Source organism: Mytilus trossulus, chromosome 3, assembly GCF_036588685.1.
Source record: "Mytilus trossulus isolate FHL-02 chromosome 3, PNRI_Mtr1.1.1.hap1, whole genome shotgun sequence".
In the NCBI taxonomy this organism is placed as follows: Eukaryota; Metazoa; Mollusca; class Bivalvia; order Mytilida; family Mytilidae; genus Mytilus; species Mytilus trossulus.
In genome coordinates this window covers 79,214,917-79,242,672 of record NC_086375.1, presented here as the reverse complement: position 1 = coordinate 79,242,672, position 27,756 = coordinate 79,214,917, and the positions used below count along the sequence as shown (strand labels likewise).

The 27,756-nt window shown below is 31.6% G+C and overlaps 1 protein-coding gene across 11 annotated transcripts in view; it reads left to right on the top strand.

The window, feature by feature from the left end:
* LOC134712544 (uncharacterized) overlaps positions 1–24,780 on the top strand; it is a 43,429-nt gene extending 18,649 nt beyond the window's left edge. Inside the window, exons 12-25 of one of the 11 annotated variants that reach the window (XM_063574190.1) lie at positions 284–387; positions 652–797; positions 1,209–1,247; positions 2,835–4,519; positions 5,990–6,126; positions 6,861–7,242; positions 7,994–9,957; positions 10,527–10,728; positions 11,236–12,057; positions 12,795–12,903; positions 18,205–18,370; positions 19,316–19,330; positions 21,391–21,425; positions 24,010–24,780. In XM_063574190.1, coding sequence (XP_063430260.1) covers positions 284–387; positions 652–797; positions 1,209–1,247; positions 2,835–4,519; positions 5,990–6,126; positions 6,861–7,242; positions 7,994–9,957; positions 10,527–10,728; positions 11,236–12,057; positions 12,795–12,903; positions 18,205–18,370; positions 19,316–19,330; positions 21,391–21,425; positions 24,010–24,028 — 5,825 coding nt within the window. In that variant the 3' untranslated portion in view covers positions 24,029–24,780. Of the gene's footprint in view, positions 1–283; positions 388–651; positions 798–1,208; positions 1,248–2,834; positions 4,520–5,989; positions 6,127–6,860; positions 7,243–7,993; positions 9,958–10,526; positions 10,729–11,235; positions 12,058–12,794; positions 12,904–18,204; positions 18,371–19,315; positions 19,331–20,675; positions 20,718–21,390; positions 21,426–22,066; positions 22,084–24,009 lie in introns of all 11 variants that reach the window. The other 10 variants (XM_063574198.1, XM_063574200.1, XM_063574201.1 and 7 more) reach the window with 10 other exon arrangements.
* The last annotated feature ends 2,976 nt before the right edge of the window (positions 24,781–27,756 follow it).

The following is a 27,756-nucleotide window of genomic DNA, read 5'->3' as shown; positions in this document are numbered from 1 at the left end:
TACATCAACTTGAAACTTAGTACACATGTTCCCTATGATATGATTTTTCTAATTCTAATTCCAAATTAAAGTTTTGACCCCAATTTTCACGGTCCACTGAACATAGAAAATGATAGTGCGAGTGGGGCATCCGTGTACTATGGACACATTCTTGTTTAAATTAAGTTTAAAACTGTTGAATAAACGAATTATTTATTTTATAACTGCAAAACTGAACTAAAAGTTTGATATTCTACAGATTAGATGAAAAGACTGATATGTTTATTTCACTTTTTTCTTTCAGAAAAAGTGTTGAAGAAATTAATGAATAAAATCAAATCCCAAAGAGAAGAATGGATATCTAAATCTAATGTTGATCTTGATATTCCTGATGATACTACAATTAAGGTAGGCTTCTGTATATTTATAATCCTATGCTTTGTTTCTTCATTTGAATTCTGATCATGTAAATGACTGTAGTGTGATAAGTAAAGAAGCTTATTCACAATATGACAAAGCAAGCATTACTTTTAAAACCAATGAAAACTTATGTCGCATTTTATATATACTCTTTTTAAATTTTCAAATATTGATGCCGCTTGCATCATTTCCATCTGAGTAATCAGTGAAAATATTTTAAAAGAATTACAAATGTATCTGTTATCTTTATAGGTGCAAGAACCTGGTAGGAATGAGTTTTCTCTATCTAGACATGTTCCTGGTACTCAGACAGATGAGGTACCTACCAAGCTCAGTGCTCCTGAAGGTACAGCTGACATATCTGTTGACTCAGTTTTAGAACAACAGAAAGAGTTAGAGTAAGTGATCTTTTTACATATATAAATAGATGTCAAAATTTTAAAGGGACCTTATTATAAGATAAGTCTATTTGACGTTTTAGATTTCTGAAACTATTGATTTTAATACCTCAATTTTAGTTTAAAAAGTTCAAAGAATCAGAATTAATGTGCAGAAACATTTTTATCATCAGATTTGCACAAAAATATTTTGAAGATTTAATAGGTGGAATTCTGTCTTTATTTAAAATGGACCCATCCTGTAAAAAGGTTATCTTGAGATATCTAAATTGATTATACTTGACAAAAAAATATCATATACCTTTTAATATGTTACTAAGATTTCAAACAGCCAAAAGCACATGCTACTGGTAAAATAAAAATCAGATTGATTTCCTAAAAGAAATAAAATGATACTTTAAACATTTACAGTCCGATATTAAATCTGATGGCATATGGTACAAATATGATGTAAGTATTCATGCTGAAGCAATCAACATCATTATCACATTTCTCCTCCTCATGAATCAAGGGTGAAATGCATATATTTCCCTCCTTATGAATCAAGGGTGATAAGCATATATATCCTTCCTCAAAACTTCAAAGTAATTTTCCACCAATGTATTGTTACTACTATTCATCTTCTCATGTTCTTGATATTTGAGATCATGCTATATTTTAATCCTGGATTCCATATATATACACTTTATCAAGGAATGGTAAATGGGCAATGCCAGAAATTTTGTTTTTTATTTTACATAACAATTTGAACTCCTTTGAACATTTTCATTTTGAAACTAGCAATACGATGGTTGATACATTAAAATCCAATTAGGCGACCATAATTTCATTGTATATGGATTAAACAGAAATTCATTTAGCAACAACATATTAATTTCTAAAAGATATCAATGGATTGTTTTATTAATTGTTGAAAGCTGATTAGATGATGGATTTAGTATTGAGATAGAATTAGTTTTATACATCTTTAAGAATGTTACTTTATGTCCATTCTATACAAATATGCATCTGTTCCAAAAATATTCATTCCAGTTGCTTTAAATTAATAAGTTTTTGTGTAAAAGACATTTAATTACAGTTTCATTAGAAACCATTATCATCAAGTGTGGCCAACTTTTTTGCACACAGGTGATCTAACATACTGCAAATTGGCTTTCACTTTACATCACAGCAAATAGCTTGTCACATTAGAATACTTGATGCTGTTGGGTGTCTATAACTGGTTTTATACTTACTGTGGATTGAGTTTCCTGGTTGAACTTATATTCTAAACTCTGTAATGTTTTATAGCTCACACTTTATTCCATATTTAAGTGCACAAATAAGCTTTCAGTACCATATACCCTTTACAAGGTGTTTGAAATTCAGCAAAGTTGAGTTTTGTTGTTTGGCAAGTCCAATTGAAGAGTTGCCACCATTTTACAGTAATTATTTAATGTCGATGAAGCTTTCCTGTTAGTATCTTCTCTTTTGACAAATTTTTTCTTGTCTTTGCCTGAACAGGAAATTTATGTTTTATCTACAAAGATACTGATTTGCTATTTTTCATTAAATTTTGTCCTGCCTTGCTCAAGAAGTTGAAGTTTGCTTGCCTCATCATTTTCCAGTCATGTTATCTGTCAAATTTTCTGTTCTTTAAAACACTGGCCAGTGGCAAATAACATAAATCCAATTCATAGTATGACAATCTCCAACAAGGAAATTAATTTATTACTATTATTCAGGGATATTTTAAGAATTTGTATGATACAAAATTATTTTATTTTATATATTTACTTTTGAGATTGGTTTTTAACACCCATGTCTTGTCGAAATGAAAGTAGGAATTGAATTTTGCAATATCATGATAAATATCATTAAATCTGTCCTTCTATTTTAACTGAAACAATTTTATATTGTTACATTATCATAAATGAATAGTTATCAAAGGTACCAGGATTATAATTTAGTACGCCAGACGCGCGTTTCGTCTACATATATGACATCTTAAAGGTCATTTGCTGTTTTCTAATCTTCATTGACTTGATTTTTTTACAGAAACCAAAAACGAGTGCTAGAGGAAAAATTGAAGGCTTTAGAAGGAGAGCATGCTGCGTACAAACAAACAGCCCAATTTAGACTACCTCAAAATCAAGGCTATCCTCTGGTACACACACAGCTAATGAATGGACATGCTGCACCAAGAGAACAGATGTCCTCGGGATATTCTTGGTCTGTACCCCAAAGTATGCATCAACCTCCATTGTCAACTGGTTCCATCACAGCACAGCCATATTTGACAACAGCTGGTACGGCCCAGCCACAAATCCAACAACAGTACATGTCAGCCCAACCACAAATCCAACAACAGTACATGTCAGCCCAACCACAAATCCAACAACAGTACATGTCAGCCCAACCACAAATCCAACAACAGTACGTGCCAGTGCAGCATACTGACAGAATTGGTATGACAGTATCAGAACAACCATATCCCTTGCCAGTTACTCTGTTACCTAGGGAACCAGTTGTAGCATCATTACCAAAGCAGTATATTCCTTTGTCTCATCGACAACAGGGGGACATGCCCCAAATGTCAACAGCAAATATGAGTAGTAGGATGCAGCCTCCTACCTACACATCAGCTCTCTCACAGATCCAGACCCAGCATGAAGCTGGAAGTTATGGAGTGAGACAGCCAGCAGTCCAATCACAACAACAATATGTTCCTCCTAGTGTAGCACCAGTTTCTGTGTTTAGTCGTGAGTCTGTTCATCATCATCCTTCATTGTCAATGAGTTCATTATCTGGGTCATCTGGAGAGTATTATCCACAAACTTTTCCTACACCATCTCTCCCCATTCCATCCACAGTTGGCCTGATACCAGTAACATCCTATGCTGCTCAACAAGACCAAACTAAAAAGATCAAAGATTATCAACAATACTTACTACAACGTCATGAACAAAGTAAAAAAGTGCTGGCCGATACCAGAGCTGAAATTGAAAAAAGAAGACAGGAGTTACTTCATAGGTTTCCCCAATTGGCTGGTCAATCGCCTGAAACCAACAAAGGAGATGAACAACTCCAAGTAGTAAATACCCAGGTAAATATTCCTCAACCTGCTCCTCCTCAGGTAACCCAGACAACTGCAAAAACAACAGAACTATCACCAAGTAAGAACGCTATATCTTCACTTGTGACACAACTTGCCTCAGATCCATACTATGCACAAAGATTGGGACTCGGGAAAGAGATAAACAGTAAACCAGAAGTTAGTCAGACTAATAATAAATATAAAGATGTAAGAAAGTCTCTTCCTTTTGATGAATCTCTTCAAGAATCACCTTACACTCAGGTTCATGACTCTGGGGGTAAATTTAGACAAACAGAATTTGACTCTACAATGGAATCAGATGATAGGAGAGATTTAGATGATACAGTAATGTCATCATCTACAGACAGAGGGAGCCCAAAATTACCAATGAACGGAAGACGATCAGCCCAGTCAACTGAATCAGATATGGATACATCAGGTCAGAGTACAGGAAAAGATCAAAATGAAATCTATGATAACAGACAACAGGAACTAAAGAAGCAATTAGAGGAAATCCAGAAACAGAAAGAGGCCATATTACAGAGGCATGATATGGCACATCTTAGACTACATGCTGAACAGGAGAGACTTAAATACCAGATGGCAGAGGAGGAGAAAAGATTGACTCCTGATGTCACTTCAGAAGGTATGTAATGCATTGTTATATTTAGAGTTATTTCACAGATTGTTGATTAATTTTTAACCAAAGAGATTGAAAATTTAAACATGAGTCCTTCTTTCTCATAAGAGATTATACTTTGTGAACTTGCAATCTAAGTATTGTAATAAAAATAGGCCACAGTTATCACAAGTTCCAACTGATTGGCAATTATTTTATTATGGATCATTGACAATTATTTTATGCATATTCCCATTACTTTAGTTGTCAACTATAGAATTATTATCAGAATTTGAATTTACCGAGATATACAATTAATAGATAGCTGTTTCTGATATTTCTATCTTCTTTCCTCCTAAATTATTTTAGTTGGCCTTAACTAATTGCAATGAAACTTATACACAATGTTTATAACCATCTCTTACACATAGAGATTAATTTGGGTGGCATCACTTTCACCTTTCTTGAGTCATTTTCCTTATTAAATGGAAAAATTGATGATTTTTCAACTTGATCAACTTGAAACTTGGTACACCTGATCATTATGATGTGAACTTTTTAATATTATATGCCAAATTACAGTTTTGACCATTATAATTTTCATATTCAGTGTAAAATTACATTCTCAGGTTAAATGCATTTGTTAAGTTAATTTACCATGAAGTTGTGGTCACATCAACTTGAAACTTTGTACACATGTACATCTTGATGATAAGTACTTAACAAATTGGGTGTTAAATTTTGTGTTTTAACCACAATAATAAGTTTACTGAATATAAAAACAAATTGTTAGTGTGTCCCAGTCATATTATCACAGATATGACATTGTTTTGAAGATAATTTTCAATAACAGTAAATTGTCATTAGAATGTGTTATAAATTTTTGTGAATATGAATGTATATGTTACATGATAAACTTTTGCTCAAGTGGTAGGGTCTTCCATATAACAAAATGATGATTTAATTGTCCTTTCTCCCTGAACAAAGTGTTACTTTAAAGATTTGTAAAAAAAATGGCTTATAATAAATGAGGTTTTAATTTTAGACTTATTTGTAAGTGTCAATCAATAACTTACTAATAAGGCTCTAGTTTCCAAGGTAATTCATACTGCAGATTATATTCCTAATTGACAATGAATTAATTAATTATTCCATAGTGACCACTATTTATTAAATGACAGGTGGGATTATATTGAATGTCATACTTGTTTTGAAACATCTAACCTAGTATAAAAGAAGCTGTATCTTTTGAAAATGATTTTGCAACAGACAGATTTATTATTGTGTAATCTTTTTTAAGTTTTTACTTTATCTCATTAATTTTTCATAATAAGGCTGCTACAATTAACCTTTAAATAGTTGGTTATTGTATTGTTATTGGATATAGCTTTACATAAAATATTGGATATTTTCCATTTGTATGGCTGAAACAGCGATTAACACAGAAGATATTGTGGTGAATTAGAAATTAATGAATTTTATTTGAATTTTTATTAGATTCAACAACAGAGGTAGACACTGATGAGGAAAGGAGAGGAGAAATATTAACAACTAAACACTTGAGAGGGCCACCACAGAAACAAAAATTAAATCTTCTTGGTGAACATAGACCACATGAGCTTAGTACCATACAGGTAAGAAAAAGTAAAATAACAAAAATACAGAGATCTGAGGAAATTCACAATGGGAAGTCTTTAATGAAATAGTAAAACCAAAACCTCAAACTCATCAAAAGAACGGATAACAACTGCAATATTTCCGACTTCGCATAAGCAACAGAAAACAATTTAGGGCATTGTGTCCTGTATTAAAATATAAAAGCCATCTAGAAGAATTTAGCATACATTGTTTAAAGTGTGTTTTATTATAATTCAAAATAAGAGATGGAAAGATAGGAATTGTTATTCTAAATTTTAGATATTAATTATGATGAGTTAAGCCCTGTAATCTTCATTAATAAATTATAAAAGCTGCTTTACTTACTACATGAATTTCTGTATATTTTGAAATTCAATTCAATTCAATTCAAAATATTTTTATTGTTTAAATATCAAATGTACATTCAAACAAAGGGATAAGACTAGAGGCAGTGCCTATTCAAATCCTTTCTTATACAAGATGGATTAAATTACATGCATGATAGTATATAATTTTCTGATAAATAATAGATCATACGTTGTTGCAGTGAGTCTGGGGAGGCAATCCCCCCACTTCTTGAAATATTTTATTGTGTATACATATAGATAAATAACTATGTGAACAAAGTCATAGCAAGATCTACTGAAAGACTAAAAGTGGTGTTGAATTTTATATCACATTAATAAGTGTTGGTTAGGAAAATCTTGAATTGCTCTGTTGTATTGAACAGGAGGTAGATACTCCAAGGAGTGCACAGAGATCGTTAGAATCTGGGAAGCCAAGCCTTTCATCTAGTGGTAGTTCATTGTCAAGAAGATCACTGGATTCCTACCAGATGTCTACAGGAACTATCCCAGAGGAGAAGGAACCCCAAGAACAGTTTGTCACACCCACTTATCGTAGGACGGCAGAGGAGACTGGATACCAAACTCAACAAATAGAACAGATACTGGAAAGAGCTAGAGAGTTTGACCCCAGTGTTGTAGACAGACTTAAGCAACAAACCAATGATATATTTGCCAATATTGCTACTCCCCCACAGAAAGGAGGCACCCCAGGGAGTAACTTGTCATTATCGATGGGATCACTAACTCCTGATTCTTTATCAACAGGTTAGATCCAATAATATTTAGGACACCTTATATTTGACATTATACATATAATCAAATTATGTTCATTTACTAAAATGTCCTGATAGTTTTATTTTCAGTATTAAAATTGGTTCCAAAATGTCAATTGTGTAGAGGGAAACAAATTTTACTAAGTACTGTAAGATTAACTTTTGTTTTGGACATAAAGAACCAAATCAAGCACCATAAATAATATTATTTTTCCTCTTTCTTTGTGCTTTTTAAGTATTTCAGAGTTTTTATCCTGCAAATTTATTAATATAAAAACAGACATAACTTATTTTGTTAACAAAATTTAGTTTTAGAAAAGTTCATGATTAAATGAAAAGATTTGTCTCATTATATGCTTTACTTAAAATTTCACATACCAGGATTCACACACACACACACACAAAGTATAGTTAAAAGCATATTCATTTATACAAGAATTATTGTGACAGTTCTATTAAAGGGAAAGATGCCATTTACAATGTACTTATGTCTATTTGTACCTATTTGTCATATTTTTTTGGACCATATGAAATGAGTGAAAATAAATGAAGGACATATGCCTATTTGAAGGATGTTTATTTACATCATCATTTTGAAATAGTCTCAATACTAGAATTGTTTAAAAAATCATTTAAGAAACCTGAACAGGAAAGAATTTTGCTGAAGAGTTGCAATATATATTCATGTACTTAGATTTATACTAATTAAGATTGTTATTATATACTTACTGTTATAATTTCAGGTCCCATCAGTGACAGTAATGTATCTACGCAGTATAACTCTCCTTCAGATGCCCCAGCTTTTAAGATTGTCAATCAAAAAGGAAAAGACAATAGCCGAAGTGACAGCTCATACCGTAGCGGAATGTCATGGGCTGATGAATTATCAAGCTACAGTGGACAATATCATTCCATGAAGATGGACGACAGTAGTAAAACATCAGCAGATTCTAGACTGGAACCAGGTTCTAGGGTGCTTAATTCTTCTAGTCAGGAAAAACTCAACCTTCAAGCAATGGATGTTAAAAGACCAAGTAAAAGTCCAGCAGACAGGAAATATGATGTATTTCATATGAAAATAGAACATCCAAACATAGAAAAACCAGGCAGCCAATTCATCTTTAAGCAAGCAGATGAAAGTATTTCTTCTGATTCTTCCAGTAGGTTAAATATACAAGAACTGTCAGAAATAACCCCATTAGAGAGATCAAATAAACAAGGGGAACTTTCTCAGTATCCATTACTTGACAAATCTGGACAGACGGAACAGTCTTCCAGTGATGATCGTTCAAGGGGATATACGTCAAGTTCTGCTGTGAATGAATCGTCTGCTAGAGAATCACCATTGGGTGGTGCTGAAGACAATGTGGAAGACAGCAAACTTCTAAGGACTGGTGAAAGCTTAGCATCAACTGCTACATCTGCAAGTAGCTACATGGATTTAGATGCTGTGAGTGGAATAAATAGACCTTTTGATTTCATTGGTCAATTTAAATTAACTGGAAGAGATCACTCTGTGCCTAATTCAAGTGATGATTTAATAGATCTTGATTCCAGCAAATATACAGAAAAGGGTGGTTTTACCAGTACACCATACACAACAGATGATAAGATATCATCACAGCTATTGTCAGAACCATCTCAGTATGATTTGACTCCAGGAGACATCCAAGGAAGAAGTGCAGCTATTCCTCAACAATCTTTTGGCATTAGTTCAAACCGAACTCCTGCATTTGTTTCAAGAAGTGGTGATTTTGGATCTGATTTCTCTGATCAGGGTTCTGGTGAAAAGAAAGTAAGTGGCACGTTAAGTCAGTATAGTTTAAAATCTGAAACACCAGGAGTTACTCTGATTGGTAAAGAACTAAGTCAATACACCATTGGGTCAGAAAATGTGTCACCACTTAGTCAATATAGTATTGAAACCACAGAAAATATTTCCCCTGATCCAGCAATTAAATCTTTATCCCAGTATAGTTTGGAACCTTCTGCTAGCCATGACATCAAAGATGATTCCTCTCTTAGTCAACATAGTCTTGATCCTTCAAGACAAATATCTGGCTTCAGCTTATCAAAGGGAGATAAATCCATGACACAATACAGCTATAGCACTGATTTAACTGCAGAGACAACTCAGTCTTCAGGGCGAGATCATGTTGATGGACATTTAAGTCAATATTCGCTCCAAACAAATGAAAAATCTTTAACCCATGGACAGCTAAGTGACTCAGATTTAATGCATACTTCAAAAATGCCTTCTACAGATAATTTGTCTCTCAGTCAGCATGCTCTAGATTCTACAAATGATGACAATGACAGCATTGTAGAGAAAAAATTTGCAAATTTAGACAATTTGATAAAGGAATCACGAGATCTCATTGCAAAACACAAGAAGTTAATCACAAAAAACAAAGATTGGGAAGAGCAATCAACAGAATCGACACCTGAGAGGAAAAATGAAAATCAGAATAGAAACAATAACAATTTGATTGAAATGATGGGCCTGAGATTAGAGCCAGAAGTGATATCAACAAAGATAGATACATCAGAGTCAAGCTTTAATGTGACAGATGATGTCAGTCCAATGATGATCACAGCTTCTAGTGCTGATATGACACAGGACCACTTCAAGACAGCTGATTCTCTCTCCATAGATAATAGTGTAGGACACAAGTATGGAGATTCAGCTCTTTCACGGTTGTCACAGGTAAGTTTTTAATTTTGTACTGAATTAAACCATGACATTTCATAAAACTGCTAATTTTAGGAGCCACATAGCCTTGTTATTGAAAGGCAATATCATAGAATGTTTGGCATTGAATAAAAGTACTATTGTATGGCCTCTATCACTACAGGTCAGACATTAATTCAACTACTAATGTGAGGATCCAAACATTAGGTACTACATAAAAGTTCTATTGTTCGGCTCTATCATCAAAGGAAAGGAACAGCATAAAATTGCTTAGTGAGGCATCTTTAATCAGACAGTACATACTATTTTCAATCAACATATATGCAGATGTAACCTTTATCAAAATTAATAAAAAGAATTAAAAAAAAATAAGTTCAAACACTGTCATTTGTTAAATTGTTACAAAACAAACAATTTCTGATATTAAGATTTTCACTTTCATTTTTATCTTTTTCATTATAAATTATTTGAAGAACAAAACGTGCTAAAATGCACTATTATAAAAACAAACAAACATCAGAAAACTTAAAACCTTGTAATAAACAATTTTCCATGTTTGTTTCAATTTGATTCTTTTTCTTCAGCTTGACACTACAGCAGGTATTTCTGATGAACCAGACCTGACATTGGTTACAGAGAGTTCTGAAGTCAGCATCAATCAAGAAGGACAACTCACTCATCGATCAGAGTGTAGCAATAATGATGATTCAGTATGGTCTTTTGAACAACATGAGCAAAGTGCCAGAAGTTCTCCAGATATAACAGAGAATGATTTTCCTGATTTAGGTATCATAATTTCTATGATTTCCATATAGAATAAACTTACTTTGTTTACTTTTAAGGGAATTATACATAGTTAGTTCATAATTGGTAATTTAACTACCGTATACAAATAATTGTTCAACTATGGTATCCTGCTGCTATTTTAAATGAAAGATTATTTCAAAATTAATGTTTACATCGCAGTCTATTTTAAGCAAACACAGTTCAAAAAATTAATACACAACCAATCTGCAAACTTAATGGGTAATACTACACACTTAGATTTATTTTTTTTGGACAAAAGATCTGCACTGGCAAAGATCATTATTGTGTTTTAATATTTGTCTGTTAATATGATATTATTTCTTTTTATTTATTTATCTCTATTGTTGCACAAATCTTAAAACTTGTATTATTTTTTGCTTATTTATGTAGTTTTGTCATCTCCAAACTTTTAGATGACTATTAAGTTTGACTGTTTAATAGTTTTTCTCTAAAGATACCTTCATTCTTATTTCTTATCCCTTCTAGGTGAAGAGGAGGACCACTCAGGCTTAGCTGGTCAGACATTACAAGAATCATTTGATAGAAGACAGCAATCAATGTCTTCAGTGAAAAGAGATGCAGGAGAAGATGTGGTGTTTAGAGCTGTTCCTGTTGTAGTCAGTCCAACCTTATCATTCTCTATGAAGTTAAATTCTGATATCAAACCAAAGGCACCTTTAACATGGGCATCAGAATTATCAGGGAAACAAGAATTACCTGTTTTAGCAGCTGGTGCAAAGCCTAGTTTTAAACTTGCTGAACCAAAGCATGTAGCTAAGAAAGATTCAGATAATAAGAAATTTGAGAAGCCAGCAACAGCAGTATCAAATTCAAAGTCATCAGGAAATTTGAATCGTGCTCTTCAGCCTAGAAGTGCAGGATCTGTCCCATCAATTTCATCATCAAGTGGTGATGAGAAATCTCTAGTACATTCTAAATCTGCTGGTATTATTAGTCTTGGAGATTTCTTAAAAAGACAAGTTTCAAGTGAAGATGACAGTACAGTACAATCTGAATCATTTTCTCAGAAAAATAACTCTGCTTTGGTAACAACAAAGAATAAACCAGGACCTAGCATCAATACTAAACCAGCTTCTGTGAGTAAACCTTCTCCGTCTTTCTATGGTAAGGCAAAGGAGTCATCAAAAGGATCATCTTATAGCATAGGGAAGAAGGCAGAAACAGGAACCAGTTCAAGTGGGAAACCAGGAATATATGGGAAATCTCAGGGAGCCAAACCAGCTGTGAATTCTCATATGTCCAAAACATTGTCTTCATGGAAGAAAAGCAGAGCTGTAAAATCATCAGGTTTGTTAAGCATTAAATGATCCTCTTTAAATGGACATTGAATTTACATGTGTTAAATAATAAAATAATAGAAAAAACAAAATTAGATGAAGTAAAAACAAGTAAATTTTAGTAATCATAACACTCTATAAGAAACGAAATAGAATTTCCGAGAATTTTAAATACTTTTCAATATATAATAATGTTACAGGCATTTGACCGAGATAATAATATCTTATTTATGTTAGGGAGAAGGTTCATTTTGGACAAAGTGACTTTACTTTTGTAACCATTCAGTGGCGGATCCAGAGGGGGGGTTCCGGGGGTCCGCACCCCCCCTTTATTTTGGCCGATCAATGCATTTGAATCGGGACATATGTTTGCACCCCCCTGCACCCCCCCTTTGCCCTGGGCTAGCACCCCCCCTTTCGAAAATACCTGCATCCGCCACTGCCATTCCTATTCCTCATCAATCTTGCAATTTCAACTTTAAAAATAGTGTGCTTTTTAATGAGAGATTTACATCAAGAGTTTATCATGTCACAGTTTATTTTAGTGTTTTAAATGTATATTTGATGAAGTCTGTGCATGATGTTGCTAGAAGAAAACAATTCCTGTTGATCATTGACGTGAAAGTGATAGCATAAAATGATATGTTCTTATAAAGATTAAAAAATTAAGATGTTTTAATACAAGAATAGGTACATCTCAGTAATTTTTTTTTAAATTTAAAAAATAAACTTTATTACATATTTTAGGGCCTCCTCCACCACCGAAACAATCTTCTCATTTTCCCAATGGAGTTACAGAATTCCCTAAACCAAGTTCCAGAAGTGAAGAAGATGAAGCTTATGAACGTCGTATGAGGTAAAACATATCCAATCTTATACATTGGTGCATGGTAACTGTATTCATGTACTTTGGTGCATGGTAACTGTATTCTTGTACTGTACTCTTTATTTACAATAGTTCCAGTTTGTTGCAGAGCTTTTTCATTGTGAACTAAAGTTTTTAAATGCAATCAAGTTTTTATGGAAACAAACAAAATTAATTATGCATTGAAAATAATCACTGGAACTTTGTGAATAAAGATAGTTGCAATACAAATAAACATAATCTAATGTTGTAATATACATAAAATATATTCATCATTATCATGTTTTGGATGGCTTATCACCATTTCTGATATAGATTGCTACTTTAGAAGGAAATTCAGAAGATGAGCTTTTGAGTCTGTGAGCTAGAAATTTTAGTTATAGATTTAGATTTGAAAATTGATCAATTTATACATTGACCTGTTTAGAACAAAAATCAAAACAATGTTTTTTTCTTCAAAATATTGTACCTAATAAACAAAAAATAAATCAGGAAAACATACTGATATTAAAAAAATACTTGAAAAATTATTAAACACCATATGAGAACTGTAATTACATTTTTTGGAGAGTGAACTACAAAAATCTGATCCAATATTGGCATTTAAAATGAGTTAAAAGTAAAATATCATATCAAACCTAATATTGATTTCTTTCTTTGAGTTTTCTATACTATATATATCAGATGCATAAGCTATTGTAATTTTGGGTGGAAGCTTATTGTGTGTGGGATATGGGCTTGTAAGTGGAAGTTGCAGCTATGTCACAAACATTCTTGTTTTCTAGTAGATTTGTAAATGCAAAATTTGCTAACTGAAATTGTGATAATGTTGATTAAAAGGAAGTATATAGGCCATGGTCAAAGTCTGTGGCCAATTTTCTTCTTTTTGATCGTTATATCACAACTGAATTTGACAAGTTTACTGCAGTTGTTATAAAGTCATTCTATAGTGGCTGTTTTGATACTCTGATGCCATCAAACTGTTAATTGTATGGTAAAGCGTCATGTGGCATTCTCCACAAATCAAATTGTAAGAAAAATTATCACATTTTTCATATTAGAAAACATAAAATATAGAAAACAAGAATAATTGTGTAAAATCTCACCTACATTTGTTTAACCAAAGACTGGTTGTTTTGACTGATAAACAAAATGTTGACCATAAGAACATATTGTTTATTACAGAATAATACCAGTGCTATCTTTACCACCCATGTTTTCACTACTGTTCTAATTAATCCACTGTTATTTGGTGTGAAGTGTGCACAACTTGCCAGTGTTCATAATATCCTCACCCTGCCTTGCCTACATTCACAAAATGTTGATGTATCCAAATTAATGTTGTTTTCTTAACAATGCACAAAAAAATTAATGAGTTTGTTTCTAATATTTGCAGAACTTGGACATAACAATATTTGTACTAAATGCTCTAAAGAGAGAATTTAAAATCTTTAAGTAAAAGAAATCAAAGTTGATATGATGACAATTTTTGGTTCTTGAAATTATTATTTAGGGAGTTTTTATAGCTTTTAATTTCTTAATCACTGCTGCTGAAAAGAGCTTATATCTGTCTTAGCTATGTTTGCTCTGAGAAGACTTTGTTAAACTATTCTAAGATATTGTAGATTGAAACATATCAAAAGCATAATAGATGCATGCTACATGTACATGTATGCTATTCCATATGTATATATTCATTAAATTATACATCTTGGCTGATATTATTAAAAAAAAAACTAAATAGCATTGTGTGCATGTTACATGTAACTGAATTTGCCACATATATCAAATATATTTTTAATGTTGTGACTATTTGTCTGTTTTTTGTTGAACTTCGTATAAATCAAATATTTACAATATATTTCAAATTCATATTTCTTTAAATTGAAAATATCCGAATTTACTTTGGACAATTTAATGTCAGTGAATCCTCACATTATATATACATAATAAAAACAACACTGTTCTAGGGTGGTATGGTTGGAATAACAGATAACTACTTCGTTCTGTTTGTGTAATACATACACCTTAAAGAGTCATAATTCCCTTTTGTAAGACAAAGATAAAACATTAAATAAAACCTGCTTACAGACAAATGTCTGGACTCTAGTTAAAAAAACTTATTCACATGATTAATAATAATAGAATTATGAATATACAAGTTTGAGAGAATATTTTACATTAAATGTCCAGCCCAACTTGCTGACATTGTCATTCACGTTCTTAATCAATACTTAATGTAACCCCTAGCTAGATACTCAGAAAATTCTAGTAGATAATCTTCAACAAATTATAAAACTGTATTTGCCAAACTTATTTACTATGACTACAGAGAATCTGGTTAATAACTATAGAGTGGGTAGGTGAGTTCCAACCTGTTTCGTAAAAATCTTGGAACAATTCAACTGATCTTTTTCTAATTTTGTTATCTTGTATTTCAAAGGTTAATCTAATATTTACTAGTGTTTGCTCTGTTGCTCTTTCCTTTATTGATTGAAAAATTAGGCTTTGTTTTATGTTTCGTTGCAGTAACAATAACTGTTTGACAGGTTCTCTTCAAATGTTAATAGGTTGTTTCTGGTCATGTGTGAATACACGTTAGCTTCCACCTATGCTGTCCAGGACTGCTCGCCCTTTTGCTTATTATTGTATGGGAAACCTTATTTGCTGGCATTTTGCCAGCTGCCTCTTGATAAGAATTATAAGGAAACCTTTTTTGAAATAATTATAAGTTTGATTCTTCCTGTAAAGATTTTTCATTTGTGATGGATTGGATGTAAACATGTTGGCTATGGTAATCATGGTAACACAAACTGTATTGTCACAATATTGATAGGAACTACTCTCAGTCAGAACTAGTTTAACCCTGACATATGTTCTATTGACTGTATCAAGTCACAATAATGTTTGTTACAAGATTTTTATGTGTTTGTATTTTAACATATAATGTTGTTGTAAGATAATTAGTTGTCTCTGTTGCAATTCTCAACTTGTTCAGACTTAGGACAGTTTTGAAGTTGCTAACATGTGTGAACAAGTCTAGTTCATAGGAGACACTTCAAAATGTATCCATCTCCTTATCATGTGTGAACAAGTCTAGTTCATAGGAGACACTTCAAAATGTATCCATCTCCTTATCATGTGTGAACAAGTCTAGTTCATAGGAGACACTTCAAAATGTATCCATCTCCTTATCATGTGTGAACAAGTCTAGTTCATAGGAGACACTTCAAAATGTATCCATCTCCTTATCATGTGTGAACAAGTCTAGTTCATAGGAGACACTTCAAAATGTATCCATCTCCTTATCATGTGTGAACAAGTCTAGTTCATAGGAGACCCTATGTATCCATCTCCTTATCATGTGTGAACAAGTCTAGTTCATAGGAGACCCTATGTATTCATCTCCTTATTATGTTTGAACAAGTCTAGTTCATAGGAGACCCTATGTATTCATCTCCTTATTATGTTTGAACAAGTCTAGTTCATAGGAGACCCTATGTATCCATCTCCTTATCATGTGTGAACAAGTCTAGTTCATAGGAGACCCTATGTATTCATCTCCTTATTATGTTTGAACAAGTCTAGTTCATAGGAGACCCTATGTATCCATCTCCTTATCATGTGTGAACAAGTCTAGTTCATAGGAGACCCTATGTATTCATCTCCTTATTATGTTTGAACAAGTCTAGTTCATAGGAGACCCTATGTATCCATCGCCTTATCACATATATAATCCTTTGACTCTGAGTTGTTTGCAATTGTAGTTTTTAGCCTCAGTAAGGTTAGTTGAAGATAAGGTACTCTTGATAGGCCATCAATTTTAGGTCAGTTTGTTAAAATGAATTTGACAATTTAAGTCTTGTTGGTCAGGTAGGTCTCTTTGTTAATTATAGTACAGATTTTAAAGACTTTGATATTTTAATATTTTGGCAAATACAGTAACACAGTTAAGATGAGTAACTTTTTACTTATAAGATAAAGATAAAGATATTTTATTTCCTAATCATAGGGCTCATAACAAGCATGTAATCACATAAAGTAAAAACAAAAAGCCTTTCTCTCCCACTCCCATACATGAACGTGGAAGTCAATTTTAATAGGTTTGGTCTTAAAAAATTAATTAAACAAAGATTTTCACTCAAACCAGTGCTAGGGTTCATCTTGAACTCGCACATTTTAAGATGTGGGCTATTGATTCATGTTAAAGGCCTCACTACTAGACTTTAAGAAAAAATAACCACAATGCAAAGACTTTACTTAGGGTTTTGTAATTAATTATACCATATCCCTATAAAATAATTGTGCAGAGTTTGACATTAAAGAAAAATGCAGTGACACACACTACACATTTAACTGATGTTTTCTATGTCATGTGACCAATTATCTAATATGGCTGAGTGTGCCCACTTTCACAATACCAAAATAATAGTGAGAATTCAAAAAATTAATTGATTGTATTCCCAAAAGCACACGAAACTCTTGTTGGATACTTTTAATTCAAATCATTCTCTAGGGAAAAAAATGTTAGAAATCTCAACCCTATTTAAAAAAAAACTTGAATTCAAAAACAAACTTTAAAGCAATGATTTTGGCTGTATCATACTAATAACCATGAATTCAGAATTAAAAGAAAACAAAGGAAATTTATTTAGCTTGTTTGTATATTCAAAAATTAAATGAGTTTTTTCAAACTTTTATATAATATTAGAAAACAGTAAGCATTAATTTTCATGCAAATTTAAATGTGGTTATATATTTGATCTGCAATTATTCAGCTATGGATTGATCAGGTTTAAAGAATACAATTAAAAATTCCTTTCAATAATTTATTTATCCAACAAGGTTTTTTGGTGCATTATGACCATGTTATGATTGATATTTGTAGGTGAGATTAAGGTTCCTATTGATCAGGTGGTGTCAGGTATGCTGAATAAAGGGCCAGTAAAGATTGAATGTTTGAATGTTGCATATCTCAATCATTGCATAGTCAAATTTTAAAAAGTGTCCAATGAAAATTTACAAAATTCCTTTGTTTTTGTTTTTTTTAACTTTGAAGATATAGTATAACCCTTCTATACTCCCTAATGTAATTTCAAGAAACCGTTTTTTTGTTTAAAGACAAAATCAATTACATCTTTTCGTGAAAGAAGCAACATGTAATCTTTACTGGCCAGATATATGGCTGTACCATGCATCACTGCTGAAGCATGATGGGAACCAGAGTTTCCATCTTCCACTTGCAACTGGGGATTTATTTTGTCTTTTTTCTGTTGATTCACTGACTTATAGGGCATACAACCCTCGATTGTTTAGATTACAAAATAGACTGGGTATAGAGGAACCTGAGGAAACCCCAAGTGAGGAGAAAAAGAAGAGTCCAAAGAGTAGAGAGACAACAGAGGAAAAACAAAAAAGGGCAGCAGCTAGTAGAGATAAAGTCAAAGAATTCCAAAAGGTTTGTATCTAAGACCGGAGTAGAATAGTAAAATAAGCTTCTCATGATTGAAAAAAAAGTGAATAGCAAACAAATTGGTGAGAAATTTTGGTTTAACCACTGAGTTTAATTATAAATCCTTTTTATATTTTTATTTACATCAAAGACATTGATAAACTGTGTAAAGCTATATAAACAAGTGATGTATAGAAAACATTCAACCTTGGTGTATTATATTCTTTCCTTTTGGGAAAAACTAATATTTATTCAAGAGCATGTGATGTTTATTGATTTCATCTGGATACTTGTTATAATAATTATTTGGATGCGATCAAGATAATTAAAGTATGCAGTATGGGTTTTGGTCATCTTTGAATACCATACAATGATCGATAACTTCTATGACTGTTTGACTCTGATGGAGAGTTGTCTCTTTGGCAATCATACCACATCCTCTTATTTTTTATCTTACATAGTAAACATATGATTTGCCTATCTATATCGCCTCTGTGGTATCCTGGTGCCATGCATGCCTTGAATGTTGGAGATTGTGTGTTTGATCCAGAACCAGGTCAAACCAAAGACATTAGAATTGGTATTTGGTGATTCTATTTCAATACAGCTGAATTTAGTAGTTTATCAGTCCATTCCATGAAAACAGTTTCTGGAACCTTTGAAGTTTACCCACAATCCATCTATTAATTCCTGTAGGAATTTTCAAGTCTCATTTAAGTTATGAATTGTATATTAAACTCAGTGGTTAGAATAGACATGAACATATCTTCCACAAATAGGTAGCCTTGTTTTAAAAATGATTTCATTGGCTATGAATTGAAATAAAAAGCTTTGTGTCTAGCAGTTTTATTTGCATATTTGTTGTCTGCTAGTGTGTTTATCACTTTAGAAAATTATTTGAATGAAAGCTTTTCCTATATTTAGCTTGAATGACTTTCATTTTATACACAGCCATCAAGATTATTTGTAAGTGAAATGTACATTCCTGTCACAGGTTGTCTGTAAACCATACATGTAAAAAGAAAGAGAAATTTAAAACAGAACTCATCATCATTCCACATATAAGAAAAGTTTGAACTTTAGGTTCTAAATTGTTTATCATCTGACTGCAAGTTAAAATTTTACCAAAAGATGATTCCATATACTGTAAATTCAGAAATTATTGCGATTTTGTCATTTTATACTTGAATGTAAATTTATATGAAAGAACAGATACAAATGATTCTTATTTGTGGAATAGTGTTTTAAAGATTGAGCATGACTGGCCAGTAATTTAGAGATATATCTTTTAAGGACTCTATTTCCGATGTAGGTCAGTGAATAAACTAGATAGATCCAATAAGTCATAAAGGTAAGCTTTGGCTCTCAAATTTAAGAGTATGAATGAAGTCATTTAAAAAAAATCTTGTCATCATGTTTTTCTATAGTTTTGTTTGTTTGATGCTTATGTCAGCTCATCATAGTTTGAAGTTATAATCTGTAAGTTCTCATTGCTTCTTTATTAAAGAATCAGTTCCCCAATAAAATAAAAATGGGTTTGCCATTTTTTTTATTTTTTTTTATATATATATTTACATAAAAGGAAGTAAAGAACATGATTCTAAGCGTGTTAATTTGCTAGTCCGTTTTATTAGGTTTTTGTTGTTGGATAGATTTGATTTTTTTATGAAAACTTTAAAGCTCAGTTTTCTAATGGTTGCCATCTTGCAATTTTTATCTAGTATTGTTTTTTTATGGATTAAAAATAGGATTGAATAAAGAAATCCATTATTAGGACTGGATTTCTGTTGATGTAAATTATCACTCCTATTTTATGAAAAACAATTTTGAAAGGGCTTATTTTTTCTCTCATTCTATAACCTACAAATTCAAAGTGTTGTGATATAAATTGTTTTTATGTCTGAATGTTTGTTAGTCTGACCAGTATCAGTTTTAGTTATTAGTTGAAGCAGTATTTATGTGCACATTGTTTTTTTGGATTTTTTTTGAACTTTTGAAAATATATACCAAATTAGGATTTTGACTAAAATGTAGCAGTTCAGTGAAGTATGAAATGTGATAAGGGCTGTGCAAAGGTGCTTGGTGTCTTATGGACACTCTTATTTTTATCTACATATTTGTATAATTGTCACAAATATTTGATTAAAATCTTTCTACTGAAAGGTAAGAAAAATGAAGAGTTTTTAGTTATTTGTTGAGAGAGATATATTTCTATTACTGGCCAGTCAAGCCTTATTTGTCCATGTAAATGTAGTTTGACACATATTTTTAATCTCACTTCATGTTGTAAAACCTTTGATGTATTACACAGAGAATGATTCAGCTGTTTACTATCAATGCCCCAAAGACAGCAGTATGTACCAAGAAAGATAACTCTTAACTGTGTCAAAACATTTAACTAGATACAGCACATTTTGGTTTCTTAGAAGAAAAAAAAACGCAGGATTATATTTAAAATAAAGAGAAACAATTTTTAATGTAATAGTTTTATCTAAAGACACAGTATAAAGAATAAAGAAAAAAAAAAGTTTTTGTCTTTATGTGAAAGGGGAGAAAATTTGTTGTCTCCCAAAGGTAACTATATTGAGAAGATAACTGAATAAAGAAACAGTGCAGTACTTCTTAAAGTAATAATTCAGAGAGGATAGAAATAACCTTTACAGAGTATTATATTAATTATCTCCCTAGATACTTATAGAAAATTGACTATACTTTAGACAATAATATTTATCCGTTTTATGAAATTACGACTGAAGACAATTTACAAATGATTGACATAGAAACCAACATGTGTTGTACTCAAGATGTTGTCAGTAACTTTAACGATGTGGTAAAATAGGAAAATTAAAATCAATAGTGTTGAAATAATGAAGATTAATTCAGAGTTGTGATAATCAAATGCTACTAATAATGGTTATTTTACTTATTGAGTAAGCAGTATCGTAAAATATAATAATCTACCTATACTCAGTCATTAGTCATTCATTACTTAGTACTTGTATTCATAATTATTTCATGAATTTCAGGATTCCAAATCTACGTCAAAAATCCCTGTTTTAAGGTGAAGGTTTTCTACTGAATTTATTCTGTATGAAGGAATTCCCCTGATTATATATTTGGTGAATGATTTAGCGTCCTTTTATCCTATACCATACCCTCTTTGTTCTTCAGATTATAGCTGTAAACACAATATAATGCATGAAACACAAATTGTTATTGACACAGAAATGCAAACAAACAAAAATTATTATTCTTTTAAGGATCTTTCTTAATGATTCTACAGTTTTTTGTAAAATTCTCATTAAAACCATACCTGTTGAATAGTATTGAAATGTTGCAGGGTTCATTCGAAAAGACAAAAATAAGAATCTATTGCATTGTTACAACATATTTTTTCATATATTTGCTAACTTCTAGTAATGCATCTTATTGAAAAGTTAGTTTTTTTCAAACAGGTAAGCAAAAAATTTACGCTTTTCAAAAGTAACTGTTTGTTTATCATAGATTATGCCTCAGCCATACATTTGTGAAGATATAATATTATAAACACAAACTTTTTCTCTCCTTAGACTGTATTCGATAGAAAGTAGATTTCATTCATTAGAAAAATCATTTTTGCATTTCTTCATGTTTCATCAATCCATAGATCATGATAAACCATATAAAACCAGCCTAATAACTGATAATTTTACTCGCTAACAGGAGTGAGATACCATTGTGTGAGTACACTAATATTCTGATACCTAAAACTGTCACATCTACATGTATCATATATAGTGTTGTTTTACACATGAGTGTGTGTGTGTTTTCTTCATATAACTAAATGTTTATTAAGTGTGTTGAAATTTAGTACTTGGTTGTAGTGTATAAAAGTGTTAAGATTGGAATATTATATAAAAAGAGACCTCTCAAAATCAAACATTAGATAATATGAATTTCATTTTATTTGTCTCAAAAATTGTAAAAGTGCCACATTGACACTGGCTTGATCAATTACTAATCTCCTCATGTTTCAGACCAAAGACTAGTAGTAGTACATTTAATGATAGTTCATACAACAATCGACAATAAAAATTGTCTTTTTTATTCACTGATGAAATTATTGTCTCCTGTGTGTTGTGGAAATTTCATGAATATATTGTAAAGTATATTTATATATGCTTATAAACGTGACTAAAAATAATGTCGAATTTCATTCAGTGAAAGAAAAGAACTCTAATGTTTTCTTGGGAAAGATATTTAAAGAATTACAAAATTCCAAGTTGATTTGGTTTGTGAGAAAATAATTATAGTATAACTAATCGCCGTATTTGAATATGAAAAAATAAGACAACGTGTGACCGAACGACGCATGGATTAAAGGCAGCACGAGTTTAATACATAGCGGCGTTAGGTCACAAGTTGTCTTATTTTTGATATTCAAATACGGCGATTAGTTATACTTTTTATTACATTATCAAATTGCTTTTTTTATGAAATTAATTTAGAAAATGTAAGGAACTATATGTTTTTCCTAGGCATGTTTTGCTTCGACGTTATCGACGTCTTGACAACGCCTATTGTTGTATGACGTCAGAGAGTGAAATAACCACGTTTATTTCACATGTGAAATTATCGTTTTTTATCTAACTGGGAAATCAATGTAATTCATTGCAACCAATGTAATAATTTTGTATACTACAACCATCTTATATAAAAATGGTATCAGTTGATAAATGAATTGCAGTTTATATATATATTTTGTAATGTGTTTAGAGATCATAGGTCTCTCTGTAGAAAATGTGAAATGTAGTTTTCTATACATGTATCATGTCATGTTTGTTGAGATGATAGGTCTCTCTGTAGTTACAAAATAAGTAAATAGCTGATATATAGATACCAATAAAAAAAATATGAAATGATACATATTTTAAAAACTAGAATTTCTGTATTGTCAGTCACTGTGTTTCTGAGTATATCTTACATACAACTTATAGTAAGGATGATAAAAAGGTAATGAGGTTTCTACAAATAAATCATTTTTGTGTTTGGTACCATCATATTTCTCAAGAGATTACCTCAACTATGATATAATCTTAGGAAATATTTTATTTGAATTTCAAGTGTTATTTCTTGATAACAGTTGCTTAAATAAGAGTTGAACATTTTTTAATCAGCATTAATAAACTCTTAATTTGCTGAAACAATATCTCAATAAAAATATACATCCTTGCTTTTTTTCGCTGCACGTCATTGGATCTTTGCAAATGTAATCACCCAAGAAAAAAAGCATGACTTCCTACATGTCTTATGTGCTGGACTATACATAATATATCTCATTGTTAGCCCATGTTGTCAAAGACTATCCAAGGTAGTATCACTTCTTAGCATCCGTTCCCTTCTATCATTTATCTACAATTGTTTTTCTAATATGTTGGCAACTTAGCATATTTAAAGCCACTTGATCTAATAAAATCTAAATATTCTAGTAAAGTTTGATTCTTTTAACTAAGCTACAAATCAACGAATATAGTTCAACTAATATAGTTGTTATCTTATGACAGATTTGTCTTAAAGTTGTTTGATTTGTATTCATGTAATACAAAAATTAAACTTTTTGTGGGATATGAAAGTGAGTTTGATAATTTATCTTATTTCATTTGTAGAAGCTTCAGGAAAACATGAGAAAGAAACAACTACAGAAAAAACAGAGCTCATGACCAATTAGATAAGGATTGTCACATTGGGAAGGAGAGAAAAAACAATATAGATAGGAAATATATGTCTGTAGAAAAGTACTCCTAATATCAAATTAGAACAAGTTTTCTGTTATTCACAGCATAGAACATACCTGATATGTATATTTCACAGAGAATCTGTAACTGGTTTTTTTAGTTTGGTCATTCGACATGTTAGGGAAATTAGAAGCTTGTATAGTTGTACTAAAAATGTTATTTATTAATGTAATTAAGATTAGTTTTTATATCTTGCCTGAAATACTATTTGTAATATATTGATTTTTGGATATGATAGTAACTTTTGATGGTTTTTCATTAAAAATGTATTTTTATATCAGATGACTTGTAATACATCATGGTTATAAAAACAAGAACCAAAAAAAGAAACTTTTAATTCAGTTTTATTTAAATTTTTCTTACATTTAGTTAATAAACTATTTAGTCATGAAGTTTTTACTCATGTTTAAATCTGATCAGTTTAAAAAGACATATAATATGTTAATTGTAAATTTAGCTTACTTAATAATTTTAATGGCACATAGACTAATAGATTGTGGAATGAAGCTAAATTAGAATTTTTAGTGCTGTAATTTATTTTTGTATAAAGACTGCCAGAAGGAGTGTGTTGATTCTGTGATATTATGATATAGATACATGTATTGGTATTTTTATATGCGAAATAAAAATTTAAAACTGAAACCCTTGTTTTAGTTTGATCAATGACTCTGAGGTCTAGCTGTCTACATCCTTCTCAAAAATGTTATTTGACAAACTGCTTGAATTTCACTTCTAGATTTTATACGGCCACAAACAAAAATTTGGGATTGTATAATGATATGATGTCGTCGCCTGTGTCGTCATCCATAGACAGATCTGCTTTCTGGACAATAAATTAAGTGTAAGCAAATGGATCTCTATGATTTCTTTTCAGAAGGTTCAACACCACAAAAGGAAGGTTAGGATTGATTTCAGGGATAATGTTCCAATCCGTTTAAAAATTAGGGGCCCAAAAGGGGCCCAAATCAAGCATTTTCTAGTTTCAGGATAATAACTTGTGTCTAAGTAATTTGATTGCTCTGAAAAATTACCACAATATTTAATACCACAGGTAGAAGGTTGGGATTCATTTAGGGGGGTTATGGTGCCAATAGTTAAGGAATTAAGGGGCAAAAAGGGCAAAAAACAAGCATTTTTGTAGTTTCCAGACAATTACTTATGTGTGAGTGTATGGATCTCTCTGACATTGTAAAACAAGGTTCCATATCACAAAGGGAAGTCTGGGATTTAGTTTGGGGTTATTTGCCCCAAACATGTAGGAATAAGGGCCAAAAAGGTCTAAAACATTTTTCTAGTTTCCAGACAATAGCTTGTTTTTTGAGTGAATGGATCTCTGAGTTTGGAAGTAATTGCTCTAAGGAGGGATTCAAAAAGTGTTTTTACTGAACTCATACACAATATTTTTGGGGGTTCATATTTTTTTTTCAAAAGTTTTCAGATTTCAAATTTTTGAAAAGATTCAAGAAGAAAGAAGAAACCTACAATTGCACAGTATTGTGCAATACATTTGTAAGATCTTTGACCACATTTTTTGTGTGTCAGAAATCTATTATGTCAAAAATTTGATCAAAACCCAACTTCAGACAGTATCAAGCTTAAATATTGTGTTCAAATTTTCTGTAACTGTTCAGGGTTTGACCTCTGCGGTCGTACCAGGCTGTGCTCAGCTTAGCTATCTTGATTAATGTTAAGTTTATGTGATAGTTGTAATAAAGCTTTATACTTAGGACTATCAACATAATATCAATGATTAGTAAAGAAGGCGAGACTTTTCAGTGTGTGCACTCTTGTTTTTTTAATTGGCAGATTTTTATAAAGTTCATCCATACTACAAGGAGAAATTCTGGATAAATGGAGACCCTCTCGATCTATAAGCCACTTGTAACTACATGTATTGTGGAAAAGTATAAAATTAGTGTTTTACAGCTTACAACACTTGTTACACCTCTTTCATACCTTTGTGGTATTTTTTTATCTAGAACACCACATTGTATTACATATACCTTTAAAAGATATTGGTCTCACTGTGACCCTATTATGCACTATTTCTTTTATTTTCAGTTGAACAGGCTTGAGTTTTATACTGTAACTTGCAATACAAGTTGAATGCATATTGTCATGAAAGTTCTTTTTTTGCGCACAACCTCTGTGTTGACACGATAATGCTTATTGTAGATGCATTAAAATTCCACTAGGCAACCAAGTTCTAATATAGTTTTGAATGACATAATTTAAAATCTAATTATTTGGTTTTCAACAATTTATCAGTCTCCTACCAAGTTAAGAGTTATCTTTCTCTCATAAGCACTTGAAGAAAGATTTTGCAAAGGTTTACATCTGAGACGATATAAAACAACAATGTGTCCCCAGTACACAGGTGCCACATCCGCACTATCATTTCCAATGTTCAGTGGACAGTGAAAATGGGGAGAAATCTCTAATTTTGCACTTAAATTAGAAAGATCATATCATAGGGAACATGTGTACTAAGTTTCAAGTTGATTGGACTTCAACTTCATCAAAAATTACTTTGACCAAAAACTTAACCAGAAACAGAACAGACGGACGAACAAACGAACACAGACCAGGAAACATAGTGCCTATAAACGGGGCATAAAAAAACTGCATAGAACGCTGTAAAAACCTGGAAATGGCAAATGTTAGACAATTCAAACAAGAAGTTTTTATCTTGCCTGTGAACAAAGTAGCAGTATGCAAGACATATGTATTACTTTCCAGCGGCGGCATAAACTATTTGTATAAGCCTTTATATTTCAGTCAGTGAAGACCTGGATGCTTCACATCTTGTATGCAGATACCTAATGTTACAAAGTTTTTGTCAATCATGTCTATTGTCCTTGACCTCAATTTCATGGTTCAGTGACTACTTGAAAACATGTGTCTTGTCATGTGAAATTCTTATTTTTTATGAGTAATAGGATGACTATATTTGGTATATGTGTTTCTTGAAAGCTATACATGTCCTTCAAACAGAGTTCACCTGACCTCCACCTTGTTTCATGGAGCAGTAGGCAAGGTTAAAGTTATGTGATGAGGTCCCTTTCTCAAATACAATACTGGTAAGCAGTAGATCAACTATACTTGGTGAATGGACTCATTGTAATGGGCACATGCCAGTCTGGTAGGTTTCATCCCCCTTGACCTCATTTTCATGGTTTATTGGTTAATATTAAGTTATTGTGCTGTTTTTGTCTGTTTTTCATGTACTTTAATAAATGGTTAATATAAAATAAGAAGATGTGGTATGATTGCCAATGAGATAACTCTCCACAATAGACCAAAATGACGCAGAAATTAACAAACATAGGTCACTGTACAGCTTTCAACAGTAGGTAAAGCCCCTACTGCAAAAGTCAGCTATAAAAGGCCCCGAAATGACAATAATAAACAATTTAAAAGACCAACGGATTTATTTATGTAAATATATTTGTGCATGGAATGAATGTAAGATGTGCAATTCTGTCTGGCAGGTATCATTTGAATTTGACCTCATTTTCATGGTTCATTGGTCAATGTAAAGTTTTCGGGTTTTGGTATGTTTTTCAACTTCAATGCATGCCGTATAACAAAGATAAATTATTCAAAATTTTCTGAAAA